The following is a 19,961-nucleotide window of genomic DNA, read 5'->3' on the forward strand; positions in this document are numbered from 1 at the left end:
ATATTTCCTTCATCCAGTCCCGTGGATTCTGTCCCTCGGACATAATCCTGGACGGATCCTATATTTCATTCATCCAGTCCCGTGGATTCTGTCCCTCGGACATAATCCTGGATCCTAAAAGCCTGTGACGAGAGGAGAGTGACAGTTAAGACATGCAGAGCTATACACATGAGTGTGTGTTCGGTGGAAGTGTGTGTGTCTGCTTACCCCCCGACGGTGTGCGTGCCTCCGTGAGCGTGTGTGTGAACCAGCCGCTGTCAGACGCAGACTGATTCTGCCTTTTATATGACGGGTGTGGCCGCTTGCTGACTTGGGCGCGGTCCGTCAATCAGCTCAATCTGGCGGAGGAGGTGATTCGGGACGTACACACTCCCTGTCAGGCGGCCGAGGGCGTTCCCACCGGCCCGAGGCGTCTTCTGTCTGACAGCGTGTCTGGTTGCCCTGGCAACGCACTTACCATCGCGGGTTGTCGCTCACGAGACCCCACAATATATATTATTATTTTTCCCCATATAAATTATTATTTATTATTGCTGTAATGATAGACAAATATACAATACAATGCAAAATTATAAACGAGTAGAAAACAAAAAGTAAATATAGCTGCAGGCAGCCATAAGACGGAAAAATCACACCCATGTGAACTGAGCGGTGCAGGCTGTTCAACAACAACAACGCTGCATGGCTGGCTGCAGTGCTCAGTGTGAATGGCCTCAAAGAGAACCGGCCCGGACCCAGCCACGGCCTCCCGCCGGAAAAACAACCACCCCACCTCCGTTCCGATTTTCTCACTTTTACTGGTTTCTCGCTTTTACTGTAACATATTATCGATGTCCTGAAGCTGTGACCTATTACGCAAAAGTGATTCAATAGGTGTATCATTGGTGTGTTATTGCCTTGTGTATTCTAAGGATGGATAGGATCAGGGAACAAGTAGGCTACATCAGAGGAACAGCACATGTCAGATGTTTTGGAGATATATATGGTTTGGAGGAAGGCCGAAGAGAAGATTTACGGATGTAAATGGTAAATTTATATATATTTTTCACATAGATTGTGCTTTACATTCACCCATTCACACACATGGCGGTGGCTCAGGGGTAGAGTGGCTGGATGGCAACCGCAAGGTTGCCTGTTTGAACCCGGGCTCCCCAGAGTTAGTGTTGAAGTGTCCTTGAGCAAGACACTGAACCCCAAATTGCTGCTAATGTGCTAGTTGGTGCCTTGCACGGTTTCCGCCACCATCGGTGTGTGAATGGGTGAATTGATGCACAATCTATGTAAAGCGCCTTGGATAAAGACGCTATATAAAGTCAGCATTTACATTCACACATGGATGCCGGGGGAAACCATGCAAGGCACCAACCTGCACATCAGGAGCAATTTGGGGTTCAGAGTCTTGCTCAAGGACACTTTGACACTAACTCTGGGAACCTTGCAGTTGCCATCCGGTCACTCTACCCCTGAGCCACTGCCGATGTAAACATTGAACTCTTGAGCTCTGCATACCCAACAGGCATAGTAGGTAGGCCACTAGTTGTAAATTGGAGCCTATGGTTGACACGTGACATGATTTACAGGCAGCAGAGACGTAATCTCACTTAAAAGAAAACCTTGAGGTCAAAACCTTGAGGTCACAAACGTGACCATTCAGGACAGCAAAAAATAGGAAAAAAATCGCACAAATGGCACAGTATTCTGTGCCATTTGTGTTCCCAGGTACAGATACAGCATATCTTGTGTAAAATAAGCCTTGACCAGGCTATCTTTATGAGATAGCCTGATGAAGGCCGAAACGTTGCTGTTTACTACTAAAGTTGAAGACAGTGTGCAGGTGTTTGTTCTCTTTCATTGTCAGGCACCTTACCCTCTCCTACGCACCTGTCGCCTCTAGGTGAGTTACACATTTAAAAAATAACAACAAAATTCTTATTATAGTTCTAATGCTTCTCGCCAAATTAATGTGTAAATTAATGTGTTTTTAATGCTTAAAATCTTGTAATCAATGTTTGTCCCTAACTTTAATGTCCCCCGTTACGCTGATGCAAATCGACCTGTAAATGTCCTCTGACTGTTTCTCTAGCCACATGACACCAGAAGAAGACCCTACACCAGAAGAGGTATAATATCACTGTTTAATTTGCCAGTTTTCTCAATGTTTTAGGTTGCATTACTGATGTGATACGATCCCCTCGTTACGATTAAATATAGAGGAGATTACGTTTTAATAATTCAGAAAATATGGTTGATAAATATATTAAAATCTTACTCTGTGTTCACAATGTGCTACCATATTATATATGAACCATTGCGGCTCGAGAATCCGTCATTCCTGAATGAGGTGCCTGGTGCTGGGAGTCTGGTGTAACGCACAGGGCCTGGACCTGGTGAGAGCAGGAGTGGACCTGGTGAGACGTAGGTGGGGCCCGGATAGGAGTCAACCCACAGAGCCTAGTCCTTACGTGCCAGACATGGACACTTTCAAAGAAACAAGAGAATCGGTTGGATGGCACTTACACCCGCCTTCTAATGAGAGCGCAAAATCTGTCTTGGAAGAGCCATCCATCGACTAATCTAATATACGGCAACCTTCCCCGTGTTTCTTCACTGGTCCGATCCAGAAGAGCACAGTTTGCCGGCCACTGCTACAGAGCTGACAATGAGGTTATATCTTCCCTTCTTCTCTGGAGTCCTGCCTCAGGGCGGACCAGAGGTAGAAAGCTGTCGTTCCCTGATGTCATCGCTAGGGACACATGCTTCAGTAGGCAGGAACTGAGGGTGGCAATGAAGGACCGGTGCTTCAGTAGGCAGAAACTGGGGGTGGCAATGAAGGACCTTGGTGCATAGCAAGACCTTGTAAAATGAACTAATCTGCTTCATTTGAGGTTGTTTGCCTACACTGGTATAGCTTCACTACACAGTTAGGTTACTCCCATGACAGACCATTCCTCACTTTGCAGCAGGACTGTGCACACAACCGTAAGAGAGAGAGGGAGTGTGTGTGTGTGTGTGTGTGTGTGTGTGTGTGTGTGTGTGTGTGTGTGTGTGTGTGTGTGTGTGGGTGCACACATGTGATCTATGATGTTTTATGTGTTTGTGATTATTACAGTTTGACAATGGCTGTAGACGTAGGGGGGTTGGTGGGGCTGTTGGTCTTCTATGTCTTGATCCTGGCAATGGGCATCTGGGCATCTAAGAAGTCCAGAGAGGAGGAGAAGAAGTGTGTGGGTCCCAGGAGTGAGGTCACCATCGTAGGGGGACGCGACATCAACGTTTGGATTGGAATCTTCACAATGACAGGTGAGCAGCATCCTATGTAGCTGCTGTGTGCTGGCCAGTGCATTGCATGGCACACACAGGACATTATAGCTAGTGGTTCCCAAACTTAGTAGCTCAAGACACCAAAAAATAAATGAGTTTGCCCTGGACCAACTATAGTGAAGATAGCAGATCTACAATTTGTTTTCTAATTTATGTAATTGATTAGATTTTTCTTTTATTTCAAAAACAAAATGACTGAAAATAATCAATGAAGTCAATTTTGGGTTTCTTGAAAATGTTTTGAAATAATAATTAAAAACAAAATGTAGGAAACAAAAAAAAATAAAGGGACCCATAAATGTGTCCACGACCCACAAATGGGTCCCAACCCAGTGTTTGAGAACCAGTGCATAGTGTCAGGACATCAGTGTTGTGAGGTACTGAGTAGTTTCAATTGTCGAGAGGTCTATATTTGTACTTCTACACCACTACAACTTTTTACCCCACTGTAATTATTGAAAACTTTAGTTACTACTATAGTTACTTTGTAGGTTTTTGATTATTACAAAAGAAAATAACTTCAGCCCTATACTGTACATTGCCTATTTGAAAATAGCCGATCTACTAAGCTCACAAGTCGCATCGCAACATGTGAGCTTGTTATAATAATATTGTGATGTTGTACAGACAGTAGATGTAAATAAAAAAATATATACATTTTATACATTTGACAACTTGTGAAATGGGACTTTCTACATTAATGACTACTTTTACTTTTGGTACTTTAAGTACATTTCGATTTTTGTTTCTATATTGTGGTATTGATACTTTTTCTTCAGTAAAGAATGTGAGTACTTCTTCAATCCCTGGTGTTGTGGTTGTATGTTTGTATCGTCATGTTTGAGTATAATAATAACCGCTTTGATTTCTTCGTGTATCTGTCACCACCAGCCACCTGGGTTTCAGCGGGCTACATCCTGGGAACTGCTGAGATGGTTTACACTCCCTCACGTGGTCTCATCTGGGCTGTAGCACCCCTGGCCTACGTAGTGACTTTCATTGTAGGTAAGAAACGTTAACCTGACGCTGCCAGATCCAAGAAGCTTGCTACACAAATTTGTTTCACAGTGGGGAACATGGTTACCCAATACCGCCCCCATCTGGCAAAGTCAGGTTAAAGAAACGTGGCATCCATTCCAAATTCAATGAAAACTTGCCATAGTGCTTGCCCTTGCCTTGACGACCTTGGAGGCTAAAGAAAAGGCTAAGATTTAGTTATGTATTGGTTTTGTTCGAAACGGACCACACCTGCAAACCATCTTGCCAATCAGAATGGAATATGGAAAATCAAACAGATCCATCTAGATCGCATGACTATAGACATTATGGGTATACCGATTTGTGTAAAATTGAACTGAATGAGTTATATATACTTTTACATAAGATGGCCTGCTGGTTTCACTATAAAAGGCAGATGTGAAAAATGCAGGGCAGGTTTTTCCCTTGGCCTCTATGAATAAATGAATGAATTAATCTTTATTTTCATGTTTTGACGTAAAGACCCATCCCTTACAGGATTATAACTCATAAGACACCAAAAACATATATAAACAATATCACATTCACTTCCCAGTTCCCACACAGAAACTACAACTACTATATGCTCTGTCCCAACAGGAGGCTTGTTCTTTACCAAGCCAATGAGGGTCAAGTGTTATGTGACTATGATGGATCCGTTTCAGCGTCGCTACGGCAACGCCGTCACCACCGCCCTGCTGCTTCCCATCCTGCTGTGTGATCTGCTGTGTGTGGCCGTCATCCTGGCAGGGTTAGGTCAGTCATACTGTAAAAAAAAAAAAAAGTTCCTGGAGGATAAAAAAAAGTTAACCCCAAGGATAACATTCTGGAGAGACAGCGAGATCCAATCGCGGTCCCGCCATATATGGTCGGTCGGTAGGTCGTTTTTTCTTATTTTTTGAGGGCCGCTAGCCCCTCCTACAGTATATACAGCTTTTCGTCACAATTCACGTGTCACATTTGCCATTGACAATGAAAGGAGAATTTATGTCATGTGTGTCTGAACAAATCAGTGGCAACACAAACATTAAATGCCATTGACAATGAAAGGATACATTATATGTGGACGAGCAAATCGACTTTCCTAAACACAATGCAACTGTTTTAATTCAGCTCAGGGCTTATCACATAAATTCAGTTGTCATCTTACATTTCATATCTTGTATAATTATGATTGATAAGAGCGCCCCTCACTTCACAGTTCACACGGGTCTGATCTTTACATTATTTGTAGGTCGGTAGCTTGGTAGGTCGGGGGTGTTTTTTGAGGGGCCTACTGTATATACAGCTTTTGTCCACAAACGTCTCATATTTGCCTTTGACAATGAAAGGAGGAATTAGGTGAAATGCCCGCCAAATAGATTTTTTTCAAAATACTTTTTATACATACACATTTTGAAAACTTTCACTTTTGGTACTTCAAGTACATTTTAATACCAATACATACTTTTACTTGAGTTCCAGACTTGTACTCGTAACAGAGTATTTCTATGTTGCAGTATTGATACTTAAGTAAAAAAGTACACCTACAGGCGACAGGTGCGTAGGAGAAGGACAAGCCGAGTGCCCGACATAGCCTACTTAAAAAGACTGTGTGTGGGAGTCCCTTCTTTTTTGTGTTCTCAGGGGTGACATTCAGTGTGATCCTGGACCTCCCTCCGTCCTGGTCCATCGTCCTGTCTGCAGCCGTGGCTATCACCTACACCCTGATGGGAGGCCTGTACTCTGTGGCCTACACCGACATCATCCAGCTCATAATCATTGTCGTCTGCCTGGTGAGCAGGGCCCATCAATCAACATGTCCACCACAGACAGATGTGTCCGCGGAAAAGACGTATTGGCCTTGTCCGTGGTAGATTTGAGATTTTCCTCATGTTTTGCACCATTATCATGTTTTTCTTTTGATCACGAGAACCAATCACTGAATGTCAAGAGTTTTCTTCAGAATATGATAAGACACATGTTTTACTATGACATATTCCATAGTCCAACTAGTGTTTTTCAAACGTTTCATTTGCAAGGACACCCTTAACTCTGAGAGTGTCCATTTGTACTCTCTCAGAGTTACAGAGCTGTTATGGTCATTCAGGGCTAGCTCTTTACGTGTTTCTGGTAATACTCATGTCTTTGGCAAAAATTGAATTTTGACAAAAATGTCTACCACAAGCCAACATAGCAATGGCCCCTGCACATAATAAGCTTGATTCATGCTGCTCTGCCAGTAAAACCAACTATCTACAAGTGATACAAGTGTTGAAGCCACTGTAGTTTGCCTTATTGGTGTTGCCCGACAGAAAAGATATGTCTGTTCTGTGATGTATAATCATTCAGTGTTGTTTGATTTCTCTCTTTGTTCTCTTCCCAGTGGCTCTGTGTTCCCTTCCTGCTTCTCAACCCAGCATCATCATTGTTGTCATCGTTGTCGTCGTCATCGTCATATAATACAGTGATTCTCAACCTTTTTAATTTCAAGGACCCCCAGTGTGAGATACATTAGATTAGACCATAGACTCCCATTTTTTTAATGTCTGCGCCGCAGGCTCCAACATGCACCGTAAAACCACTGGGTACCATATACGTACACTCTCACTCTCTCCGAGTTATACAGAGTAGACCCATTAAGGATCCATTTGATTAGCCTATAGTTCCTAAGTATCGGTTGTTTATCTGGGGTCCCCTTGGAACCTCCTCAAGGACCCCTGGGGGTCCTTAGAAGACCCCATGTTGAGAAGCACTAATCTAATAGTAATATGACACCTTTACAGTCGCAGCTCTGGATTGGGGAGCTGAAGCTGCAGGATGCTGGGAAATGGATGGATGAATTTCTCTTATTGGTTAGTTTTTATTTCGTATAGGCCTACGTAAGCCAGCTGCTTCTCAAACCTCTGCATGTCAAGTATGTATTTGGTCGCAGACCTCCATCTGAAAGTATTTAGTGTCAAGGACACCCATGCAAGGTTGTGTTGTCAAGAGAAAAAACAGATCTACAAGCATGCCGCATTGCGAATCACTGTGAGCTTGTAGATTTTCAAAAAGCTGATGTACAATATATAGGGTTAAAGCGGTTCAAATGATTTTGATGCTATATTAACACATTTTGCCGGGGAGGACCCCCCTGGAACCCCCTCAAGTAGCCCATGGGGGTCCCCGGACCACACTTTGAGAGCCAATGTTCTAAATCACATCACTGTGTCTTATGAATGTGAGTGAATGTGAGTGAATGTTATAAATGTGCATGCGTGTGTGCGTGCGTGCGTGCGTGCGTGTCTGTGTGCGTGCGTGCGTGTCTGTTTGCATGCTCTGAAGGGCCTGGGAAGTCTGTCATACCAGGTGTTCTACCAGCGGGTGCTTTCTGCTGCATCACCTGTTCAGGCTCAAATCACCTGCTTTGTTGCCGCCGTCATGGTCTTCATCATAGGAATCCCGGCAGTCATCACAGGAGCAGTGGCTGCTACTGCAGGCATGTGAGAAACACACGACGTATTGCCGTATTATTACATTTTGGTCAACTGATTAGCCATAGCAGATTCTTTTTTTATTTTTATGTTTGCTATTTTTAAATAAAAATATTGGATAGGCCTACTAACTTAGCTACTAAACTAAGAAGATTTCCTGTATGATTTATTTAGTTTGAGTTAGTTTTGTAGCCTAAAGTTTGTTATCGTTTGATTGGAAAGCCTCTCTTCTACCCGGGATTTGAACCCAGTTTTCTGCGCAACTGCAAGTTTATATATATCATTGAGCTAATAGAGCCTGCCTGCTTGCTCAGGGGATAAATTGAATGTTGATTTTCAGGTAAAAATCTGTGTCAGATCCTGTGCCTAGGTCATAACACAATCTAAATGTCTCAATAGAAGAGCAATGAGACAAAATACAACCACCACAATTGTATTTAAGTTATCTTGTATTAACTCTACCATACACATTGGAGAAAATTACATTTTATTTGTTTAAACAATGACATTGTGCCGCTTAAGTTTGAGTCAACTATTGACTTCTTCTCATCACTTATTTGGTATACCTGTTTCGGTTCCCATTCTCAGACTGGAACCAGACCCAGTATGGTCTTCCACCTCCATTTGAGCGCGGGGAGGCAGCTAATGTGCTGCCGCTGGCCCTGCAAAACCTCACTCCATACTGGGTGTCAGTGTTGGGCATTGGAGGCTTAACTGCAGCCGTCATGTCTTCCATGGACTCTATGCTGCTTTCTTTTGCATCCATGTTCACTCAGAATATCTACAAGAACATCATCAGGAAACAGGTTGGCATAACGGCTACATTTGGGGAGAAAAAGGGTCAAAAAGCATGCAAAGAACTCAACCAGAATTGGTTCCATCACATTTGGAACCATTTTAACACACTGTCTGGTGGTTCTCAAACCTCCCGGGGGGGGTCGCTAGAACAAAATATTTTGAGATGGGGGTCAGGGGCCAAATACATATAATTTTGGGAGTCCTTGACATGAAAAGGTTTGAGCAGCAAACTTTTCTAAAATCTGTGTGTAATGTTTTTAGATATTTTAGTAATGATGCCAAACTTTGTCGTGAAAATGTGCTCTCACTTCCTTTCTGGACTACAAGTTACACCTTCATGCAGCCTCCCCCTTATCCACAAGATGGGGCAGTGCACCAAAGCAATATGGTCATTGTAGGAATTCAGTCAAACCCTAGTAAACACACAGACTTCCTTATTTTTCTGGCCATAGGGTGCAGATTTCAAATTGTGCTACTACTACTACAAATACTATTACCGGTAACATTGAGTGAAAGCAGTTTCTTCCAGCGGTGAAATGTCCCTTAAATAACTAACGTGTCTTTCCTTCTCTCTCTCTCTCTCTCTCTCTCTCTCTCTCTCTCTCTCTCTCTCTCCAGGCGTCAGACAGGGAATGTGGAATTGTGATCCGCGTCAACGTGCTGCTGGCGGGCGTGGCCGGCACAGGCGTGGCCTTCGTTGCAGGAAGCAGCATCAGTGCCCTGTTTCTGCTGGGCGGGGACCTGCTGTACTGCATGATCTTCCCCCAGCTCTTGTGCGTGCTGCACTGTAGGCGCGCCAACGGGTATGGCGCGGCAGCCGGCCTCTTCCTCGGGACCTTGCTGAGACTGCTGAGCGGGGAGCCAATGATCGACATGCCCCCCGTGCTGCTGTTCCCTGGCTGGAGGGAGGACGAGTCCACTGGAGAGATTGTCCAGTATTTTCCCTTCAGGACTTTGATAATGCTGCTGACGCTGCTTGTCATTCCCTCGGTCTCCATGCTGGCCCGCCTCCTGTTCGCCCGCCACGTGCTGCCGCCTTCCTGGGACGTCCTGGGGGCCTCGGGGGAGGAGGAAGGCTCCTTCCTGGTACCTATGGGTGTCTCGGGGGAGAAGGGTGGGGAGGCGGAAGGGGCAAAGGGTGTCAACGGAGCGGAGAGAGCAGAGGTGATCGACAGCACCCGTTTGTAACATTATTTTCTATGGTCTATGTAGGTTAACGGATGATTAAGGACTCTGATTGCGACCAAAGGTCGCAGTTAACTATGGAATTGAGCATTTCCCGTCAGTTAGAGTTCTCAACAGGCCCAAGAATGGAGGCCCGGCCCTACCTGGGCCCTCATCAAACCCTGTACACTCAAGAGAATGTCCCCGCTATACCACCCTTATAGATCTCCATATACTGTATGGAGCTGACCTGTTATGACATTCCATATGTTGATCTGACCTCATCAAACCCTGTTCACTCAAGACATGCTCCATATATGGCCAGTACAGAATTCATTCCATGTTGATCTGACCCCTGCATGCCAAAACGCCAGCGCTCGCCCAGCAGTCTGCCGTCAACGAGGCAGATGCATACGTGCAACCTCTCCCTTATAGATCTCCATATACTGTATGGAGCTGATTTGTTCTGACATTCCATATGTTGATCTGACCTCTCCCTTATAGGGCGAGGTCGCTTCTCGCCCTCAGGCGTCTTACTAGTGGTGATGGAGTACTCCTCCTGAAGACCTACCAATGCCCCATCCATATGTTCACAGCATATCACAATCTGGTTTAACCCATTCTGACCTGAGATCAGATTCATAACGAGGTTTCCGCCGGACACACACTGGTCTGATGAACCCATTCTGACCTGAGATCAGATTCTAGAAATGTCTATTTTTCAAAAAATAGCAGACCTACAAGCTCGTATCGCGCTCGTATAGCTAAAGCATAACATGATGCTGACACCAAAATGGGTGTCCGTTCAGAATGGGTTAAAAGATATGGTCTCAGCTTCCTTACCAGGAGCTTTGGGACTTCTGTAGGCCTATACTATTTATTTTCAACAAAAAACAAATTTTTTCTTTTTTTAAATGAGTAATCTGGAATTGAAATGTGATTACCTGCTATCTATGACTGTTATCTATTTGTGTCCTGTACTGCGCTGGTTCCCAAAGTGGGGTCCTTTTTTGCCAGTGAAGTATGGTATGTATGATATGTGAGCTTACCATAATCACAGTAATCCTTACTAATATTCCATAATTGAAGGGCCTTTGGATAGAAATGAAACAGACTGATGAAATGAGACGGCTTTTTTAAAGTAAAAGTGTGTGAAGAAGAGATTGTGTGTGTGTGTGTGTGTGTGTGTGTGTGTGTGTGTGTGGGTGGGGGGGTGGGGAGAAGAAAGTTTGAGCGCTTATTTCACAAAAAAAGTAAAGGGTTTCCGCTTTTTCCACAAAATGTACAGGTTTTTTTTCACAACAGTACACTCTTAGCTTCTTAGCTCTTCGCTTATTCACAAACAGAACATTTGTTGGGTTTCTCTGAGCTTATTCACAAACAAAACATTCATTAGGTTTCTCTAGCTTATTTACAAACAGAACACTTGTTGGGTCTCTCTTAGCTTATTTACAAACAGAACAGACGTAGGGTCTCTCTTATCTTATTTACAATAAAAAGTGCAGCATATTATGGAACCCCCATAGTTCACTAAACAAGATCCATGGCTTTTGGCAGACGAGTTACGCCTTTTCAAAGTTTATAGTAGATAGATTTGAACTGTTTTTCATATAATGCAAAATGGTGGGACATCTAAAGGTCAGAGGTGAAAAGTCAGAACACGAAAGTTGTTCAGCATGAGGAGTTACACAAGTTTTACTTCTTGGGCTAAAAACGGCATCACATTTGGACACAGTTGGGTAAGTGGTTATGGCCAAATAAAAATAAAAATAAAAAAATAAAAAGAATCATGCAAAACGAATGCTTGGAATGGATTCAGAATCATGAAAACCCCCTAGAGTAGCTAGCCTCTTGCAATGGGTCTGGTCCACAACATTCGATACACCACCAAGATACTCATGTACCTCTCTAAATACTTCACTGTGTGTATGTGTAATATGTGTCACTGTATATGTTTTTTTCCCCCCTTTTTACCTCTATGATGATTTCCTGTTTTTGGCTATATAGAAGTGTATATTCGTATGTCTCTTTGATTAATTGAAAATGGTGGGCCCTATTGTAAACAAGTGTAGGCCTAGTGTTTTATGGTGTCGTCCACTCACAGTTAACAGTTTAACCGCTGTGGCGACCTGAAGATCGCCGGCTCGGGCGCCCTGGCTAAATCATAGAGCATGCCCTGAGCTACTATACATAGAGACAACGTGCTTTACCAGCAGTGGTGGAAAGTAAGGCTACATAAGTAGGCTACACAAGTAACATTTCGAGGTACTTTTACTTTACTGGAGAAAAGAGGCAAATATTGGTGGGAGCAAATGTCAGCACACCTGGCACCTGTCAATTTGTGATGACGTCTTTGGTAAACAACAGGAAGTATTTTAATCGGTTCATCGATCTTTCCGTGCCCCCCCTCGCCGGAGAGAAAGGCGTCCGTGTGCATCTCTTGAAAAAGTGGAGATAATTCACTAAATACGCATTTTGTGCCAGAACTTTCACATGGATATAAAACTAGAGGACCATTTTTCACTTGGAATAATTTAATGGGTGAGTACAAACGGAGCATTTATCACATTTATGCCGCACATGTTAACGTTCTACCACAAATCAAGGAGCGTGTTCTATGGCTCTGTATGTGAAATACTGTACATACTGTATGTAACAACAAGAGCCGTTCTAGGGCTAGAGGAAGCTAAGCTATGGCTAAGTAGCCTACTGTACATCAACATATACAAGTGTTAGTTCACCAACTTCACCATGTACATGACTTTGGCTGGCCCATGTTTATTCAGACCCCGGGGATTAAACTGTAAATTAAACTGTTGCTCATTTTACTGGGAACCCCCCCCCCCCCCAGCCAAGGTCCCTGAACCCCACTTTGAGAACTGCTATAAATGATAGTAGTCTTATAACTCAGTAGCCTTATAGTTGTCCTGCTGGAACACTTTGGTTCTGTTTGTCTCTAAACTTGCACACTTAAACCAAATTACCCTTAACATTCTTACAATTATATTCATTCACTTGTTTTAGGGTCCAGTCAGCAGGACACTGTGTCCAGTGACTCCAGTCGGGGCCAGTCCAGTCAGCAGCAGTCAGCTGAGCCTGAGGCAGGATTCATCTGGACGCATCCTGCTATCCTGCTCCTCATCGCTCTCTTTGAAGAGCACAGAGAGAACTTCTCCTCTGTTAAGATGACCAAGAAAAAGGCTTGGGAGCTGTTAGCCAGGGAAATGGGAAAAGGAGGATATGAACTTACTGGTACACAATGCAGCAACAAGTGGAAAGGGATGCTGAAGGTATACAAGGACACACTTGCCCATAATAAGAGGTCTGGTGCTGGCAGAGCTACATGCCCCTATTATGCTGCCCTGGATGCTCTGCTGCACAAGTTCCCCAACATAAACCCCCTGTCAACGGCCAGTAGCAGCAGTGGTTTTAAGCCACCAGCCACCATCCCTACACCTCTGCCCAACTCTCAGCCTCCTTCCAACATCATCCTAGCACCATTCACCCCTGTCCTACCTTCACCCATCTACACCCCACCACCTCCACCACCACCCACCGGACCAGATGACCAAGACAAAGCTAGAAAAAGAAAAAGAAAAAGTGCAGAGGAGCCGACTTGGCTTAAAGAATATAGAATAGAAGCCAAGGAACGGGAAGAAGCGGCAGAGAGGAGGGCAGAACAGATATCACAACGCCATACAGAAAAATTGGGGATGTTGGGCCAAATACTGCAACAGCAGAACAAGATGTTGGAGCTAATGGTGGCAAAGACAAATGAAAAATGAATTTAGTTTACTACATTTGAGTTTACTTTCTGATCAAATCGCCTTTTTTGTGCCAACAAACATTAAATGCCATTGACAATTAAATGAGAAAATCAACATGATGTATCATAATGTTACCCAGTGCTAATGCCTAAGCTGTACATTGGTCTAAATTGTTTTTGAATTTATGAAAATAAACATTTGAAAGATGCAAGCTTCAGAACCAGTTTATTTGACATGTTCACATTTAACAGTTACATTCATCACTGACGGGTGAAAACTTTCACTTGTTCTGACAGTTCAGTTCTGACTTTGCATTGAGTGACCCATTCCCCGAAACATCAGGATTTTACAGTGAAAAGTGGAGATATTTTACTAAATAAATGTTCTGCCATAACTTTCAAATTAATATGAAACTACTCCCCAAACCAACTACAAGTCTTAGGAATTAATTGTTGGGTGAGTGAACATTCAGTGCTACAAGTTTAAATGCAGACAAGGTCAGTCTGTTAACCATGCACGGATAGGACAATCTATGCTGTGTATTTGGAACACATGCAAGATCAGACTATTAATAATCATTCAATATTCAAACCAATGTATTCACCGAAACCAACTTAGTTCACTATATTTGTGTGTGCTTGTGCTCCGGACAAGTGACTTGTGTGCCCAGACAAGTGAATGGGAAATGTTAGTTAGTAGCAAAAGTAGAAAGTACTCATTATGCAGAATGTCACATTACATGTTTTCAAATGTTGGAAAATAGGCGATATACAATCTCACAATGCATTGCGACACAGTGTGAGCTGGTAGATGGGCTATTTTCAAATGGCTGCAATCTGTAAATAGGGCTGAAGTACAAATAGCTCAAAATTACTTAAATTAATAGTAGGCTACTTAGTTACGATCCACCACTACCTGGCGACCGCGTGCCTATTATGGGCATGTCATATACCAAGTAAAAAAAAAAAAAACATGTTTCAATGATGTCAAACTGTGGCAACAAATAGTTTCATTATATAGATATATTAAACAGAGAGGACTGGAGTCAATTGGGTTATATTATGTTTAACACTAATTTGAAGCTGTCAAAATCTGACAGACTTCTGGCGGCCATGGCCACGTCCACCTTTTGGTAACGCCCACTTTCGGCCAAGCCCACAAAAAAGGACCCCCCATGTCATTTGCCAGGCAGGCTCCACTGATATGCATATACGTTAATAGCAGCATAATAATGAAATTGTTACACTTCAGTGTGTTGTGCTTCATGTCACATTATATCCTCCTATACTCTTTATTATTATTATTATTATTATTATTATTATTATTATTATTATTATTATTATTATTGTTGTTGTTTCAATCTCTTGACTTGTGGAACACCAACATTGTGCTGCTGTACCTATGAGTGACTGATAAATCAACCCCCCTTGATTCTTGATATGTAAGGACCATACCTTCATGTCCTCTCCTGGCCTCTGCCATGTCTCCTGTAAAAAGGATAAACAGACAAATTGACACACCTAACATACATATTTATCTATAAATCATGATAAACATCCGTTCTATTGCATAATTATTGAACCTGTGGAGTGTGCAGTCCTGTTTGGAGTGTTGAGAAGGTGACAGCTTCAAGAACAAAACCATGTCACTATTCCATCACTATTACATCACATGAAATAACTGGATTTGATCTAAGATGGTATTGCAGAAGGCATGGCAGGATTGGCATTTGGCAGCCATAGTGAGTTATGTATACCTTCCTCTTGAAAGACAGCAAGTAGAACTAGTCTTTGAAGTCCTCCCTCCACAGGAACAGGTTTATCTCCATGAGAGTGTTGGCTCATTAACAGACCCACTGCTCACAATGGCATGGATCACTGAGACTGTGAGATAGATTCCACCTACTGTATAGGATTTAGTCATAACTCATATACAATGATAAAATATGCGTCATCCATTCCGGTCATGAATAAACGGGAACAAAGTCATTTGGGGATTAACAAGAACTGGTTTCTTTCAAAATATTTTTTAAATGTAATTTTAATATAGGCTATACATATGGGCCAGTAGGGGCCTAGCTTAATATATTTACGAAGACAACAGGATGGTGCATGTGTACTATTGGTGAATATTCTATTTCAACTATGGCTACAGAAATGATTTATGTGTCATCTGGCATATCCTCTCCTCTTGCTGTGTAAGACAAATGGTCTTTTTTGGAACTTATTTTCTCATAGTAGTTTTGTTATGCCAGTTGAATCCTCTCACTGCCAGGGAGGAGCTCCGCACCTGTGTGTCGCGTCACTTTAGGAATTAGGATAAAGGGTTTTGTTTCCACTGTATTGCATTTACAAAACATTGCCTATGCTGCGGGTGTGGCGACACCTACTGGCCAACGTGAGGCATTACAGCCTGGTCAATAAGCCAACCCTCCAGTGGGAGGTTCTGAAATGAAGAATTTCACTTTAGTCAGTGACAACTGACAGGCAGCCACGAAGCTCTGTTTGGATTTAAATCCGCTTTTTGCATTTCGTATCTAAAGCATATAACAATTAGTGCAAGGTAAGATAATCTCAATATCTCAATGATTAATGTAGATGTTTATTTACTGGATGTTTCAGTGTGATCAGGGTCAGGTTGGGTCGAGTATCTGATATCCGACATCACCGTAAAAACAAATACGATTGCAAGATGCTGCACACATTATTGTATGTTGGATGTTTAGTGTGAGGTAGGCTAATTGGTCTCTTTTCTTTCTTTTCAGGAGGAGACATGGCGAAGTCCAGAGTTCGTGGTAGGTCACTCTCAAGTTGCAACACGCAGGTTTTAGTGTTTCTTACTTCCTGGTATTAACTTGCAGAGTAGGGGTGGTAGAGATCTGCATCTGTTGTTCTATCAAAACAATGATACGTAGGCTACAGTGGTTAAGACCTTTGGTGGGCTCCAGGGGGCCCCCAAGCAAGCATTAACCACTTTAACCCTATACATCAGCCATTTGAAAATGCAATTGTAATAATAATAATAATAATAATAATACAATTGAATATATATATTTTAAATCAAGAACACAATTCCGGGTGATTAGATATTAATTTGGGGAGTCCATAACATTAAAAAATCACACCCGTGTGAACTGAGTGGTGCAACCTCTCCCTCACAAACATATTTTAAAGAGTAAACACCATGTACCAACCATGGGTGCTGTGCATGTGGACTTCCTACAGTGCTGGAGAACATGTCATGCTCTCGTCTGTGTGCATGATCTAATCTATCCATAGTCGATCAGTATTTTAGAAATACTGAGGTTTTGATTCCCAGACCTTTGAGAACAGTGACAATCTATGTTGATATGGCAACAATAATCTATTAATTTAATCGCAATCCAAAGGAGCTTCATTGGCATGAGAGTTTTACATTGCCAAAGCAAGCATAATAACTGGGGAAAGTATAGTTGGTGGGTGGGGGGGGCGGCGGGGGGGGGGGGGGGGGGGGGGGTTGGAGGGTGGGCACAGCATTGGATAAACAGAGCTATGTCACATTGCAAATTTGGTCAAACTGGCTGTTAGAAATAGTTATATAGTGGGGAGCTTGGTATAGAGCTTTTTGTTAGCAAGGTTTTTGAAATAATAGCAGCAGTTTTTCAGGTTTTTGCTGCATGTCTCCAGCCACTCTAAGCAGGTTTTTGCAGTATAGTCTTGGGGTATGCGTGAAATTTGTCCACTGCCGTCTGCACTTACCCTATTGGGAGCGGAGGGTGCTATTACACTCTATGCTATTAACCCATGAGGACCTGGGGCTGATTCTATAGGAGAAGTAGTCCACACACTGTTCCGTAGCTCCCACAGGAATGTTATTAGATTAGAAGGATGACAACGTTTTGACCCCTTGTGGGGTATGATTCTACAAAGACCTTCAAAATCAGTGGTTCTCACACACATTTTTGTGCCAAGGATATGGTCACAGATCTACCATCTGAAAATGTTTGATTTGTGTTTTATATTCTGTATAATAATGTAAAAAAAAAAAACGTAGCTATTTTTGAGAACCACAACTGTACACTGTGACCCCTTTTCCACCGGTTGGTTCCCAATGGGAACCGGTTCAGTTCTTTTTGGTTTTTAGTCCATGAGCCAGAGCTCCAAAATTGATGGGCAAACTATACCCTATATTAAATTGTTTATAGGATCAATACAAGTAAATTAATACATGATAACCCTTCCACAGTAGTAGCTTTTTCATATTTTTGATTATTTTGCATATTTTCCTACATAATGCCTCATTTGCATATTTAAAAATGTAAAATTTGTAATACAATATATCATTGTCTTCGTGTAAGTACTCAATTGGGGAAGTTTAATGGTGATAACAATCTAATATAGGTATGGTTTTGCACACAATTCATAATTAACGTTTCAATTTTGGAGCTATATGGCTCATGGACTAAAAACCAAAAAGAACTGAACCGGTTCCCACTGGGAACCAACCGGTGGAAAAGGGGCCTGTGTGAAGTTTAAGACCAGAATTTCTGCTTGCTCACAATATACACCCAGGGGCCATTTTACGTAGGTCAGAGCCCATGCTATAAGGTGTTAGTTACACCACATTTACATTTAATGTAAGTCATTGTTTTATAATTCATCGTTTTATACTCCCAAACACAGGTAACTTTAAGCTTGTCACTAGAGGCGAAGGCTTTTGCGTGGGTATGTTCGGCAGAGAGGTCACCCTCATGTGTTGCCTCCTTCCCGAGACCAACGCGACAAACATGACCGTCAAGTGGTACCGGGAGTCGGAGTGCATTTACCTTTACAAGCACGGCCAGACGGTAGAGGCGAGGGGCAGCCACGAGGGCAGGCTGTCTCTGAACATCCAGGACCTGAAGAAAGGCCACATAACTCTAACGCTCAGAGACTACCGGAGGTCGGACGACGGCGTTTACATCTGTGGCGTCAAATATGGAAGGAAGGAGCAGGAGATCGCCATGGGATTGGTGTGCTTTCGTAAGTCTACTTTTCGTAAGTATGCTGGCAGTGGCACATTGCTTTATTATTAACCTTGACCTAATAATGCATATTGTGATCATGTTTATCGGTACTATGCTTTCAATATAGTTTGAACTGCAAAATAATACTATGTTGCCTTGCCTATGTGTTAATTAAACAATAATAATACAATAGAGGGTATGCGCGTGAGCCGTGACATCATCAAACCCAGAAATGTGGCAAAAAACGACTTCCAGGCCTTGACAACCCATTCATCTAAACAGAAAAGTCCTATCTGATTGCATTAAACAACATTAAACAATGTTAAACTCACTTTGCATGTTGCTTTGCCACTCGATTTGCCACTCGATGTGCCATTCACTTTAAACATGCGCATACCCTCTATAGAAAAAAATATCATACCAAGGGTTCCCAAACATAATAATCATATTTGAACTGGCCCCCCCACTCTGACAAGCACTTGGAATTGTAGGCATTTACATTTAGTTTTACTCAGTTCCACAGATAAAATAAATAGAAAATATCCAAACAACAAGCTCGGCTAGTTTCACATTCACAATATTTGCCTCTTTCTTACGTAATATTTGACAATTTCGTATTAAGCAGGTCTTAAAGGTCATTACATTTTCACTTTAGATATGTGCAGATAACCTGTATACACTTATACTGTATATTGGTTTGTTTACTGAGTAAACATCAGCCATTGGAGGAATCGGTGTAGTGGTGTTTACCTGCAGAAACGCACTTAATTTCATTGCATTTTGATGTTTTTTCACTGTTTGTTTTGGTGGAGCCTTGGAGGGAGACATTTTTATTTTTTGGGGAAGCAAAACAAACCAAAATACAGCGAGAGGGCACTGTTTCTGCAACACCACACACTACTCTGGCTGACTGAGTAGTGATGAGTAAAACTATAAAATATACGTTCTATATCTTAAACCATGGGACTACATTGGTTGGTGCCTTGCATCTTTATGTATGTGAAGTTTTTCGGTTTTCTAACTATGATTTCTTTTGTCTTTTACATGTATTATGAATGTGAACGTGACTTAGAAAGTGAGTATCAAGCCTATTCTACTTCATGTCCTCCTATTCTACTTCATGTGTGTTTTAAAATTGACATAAAATATATCACAATAGCAGGTCATTAACTGAAGAGATCGGACATGTCCTTAGATAATGTTAAAGTGTTAAAGTTAGGCTATTGTGTAATTTGCATAATAACGCCCTCCAGTTAGTATTAAGGTCATGAGCATCCAACGAGTTAAGTTGTACTTATTATAAATATCTTAGTCTTAACATGCAGTTTATACTGTACTGTGTAGTGTGTGATGACATTATTGCTATTGTGTCTCCAAGCTGACTTTTAGGGCGCGTTCGGAAATACCGCACTCGCCTATTAGTTTGCATTGCACAGTGCGCTCAGTGCGCTATTT

At 42.3% G+C, this 19,961-nt stretch overlaps 1 protein-coding gene across 1 annotated transcript; it reads left to right on the plus strand.

Annotated features, from left to right (window-relative positions):
- Positions 1–3,116: 3,116 nt before the first annotated feature.
- LOC310871682 (high-affinity choline transporter 1-like) lies at positions 3,117–19,895 on the plus strand (the record flags this gene model as incomplete). Its single annotated transcript, XM_083783322.1, has 11 exons — positions 3,117–3,300; positions 4,213–4,326; positions 4,939–5,094; positions 5,965–6,113; positions 7,711–7,798; positions 8,382–8,599; positions 9,210–9,771; positions 12,780–13,355; positions 16,287–16,316; positions 18,184–18,522; positions 19,885–19,895. 11 exons carry the CDS (start codon positions 3,117–3,119, stop codon positions 19,893–19,895), a joined length of 2,427 nt encoding a protein of 808 aa, XP_083639448.1.
- Positions 19,896–19,961: the final 66 nt, after the last annotated feature.

The sequence above is a fragment of the Protomyctophum parallelum genome, assembly GCF_964188405.1.
Source record: "Protomyctophum parallelum genome assembly, chromosome: 1".
Taxonomy (NCBI): Eukaryota; Metazoa; Chordata; class Actinopteri; order Myctophiformes; family Myctophidae; genus Protomyctophum; species Protomyctophum parallelum.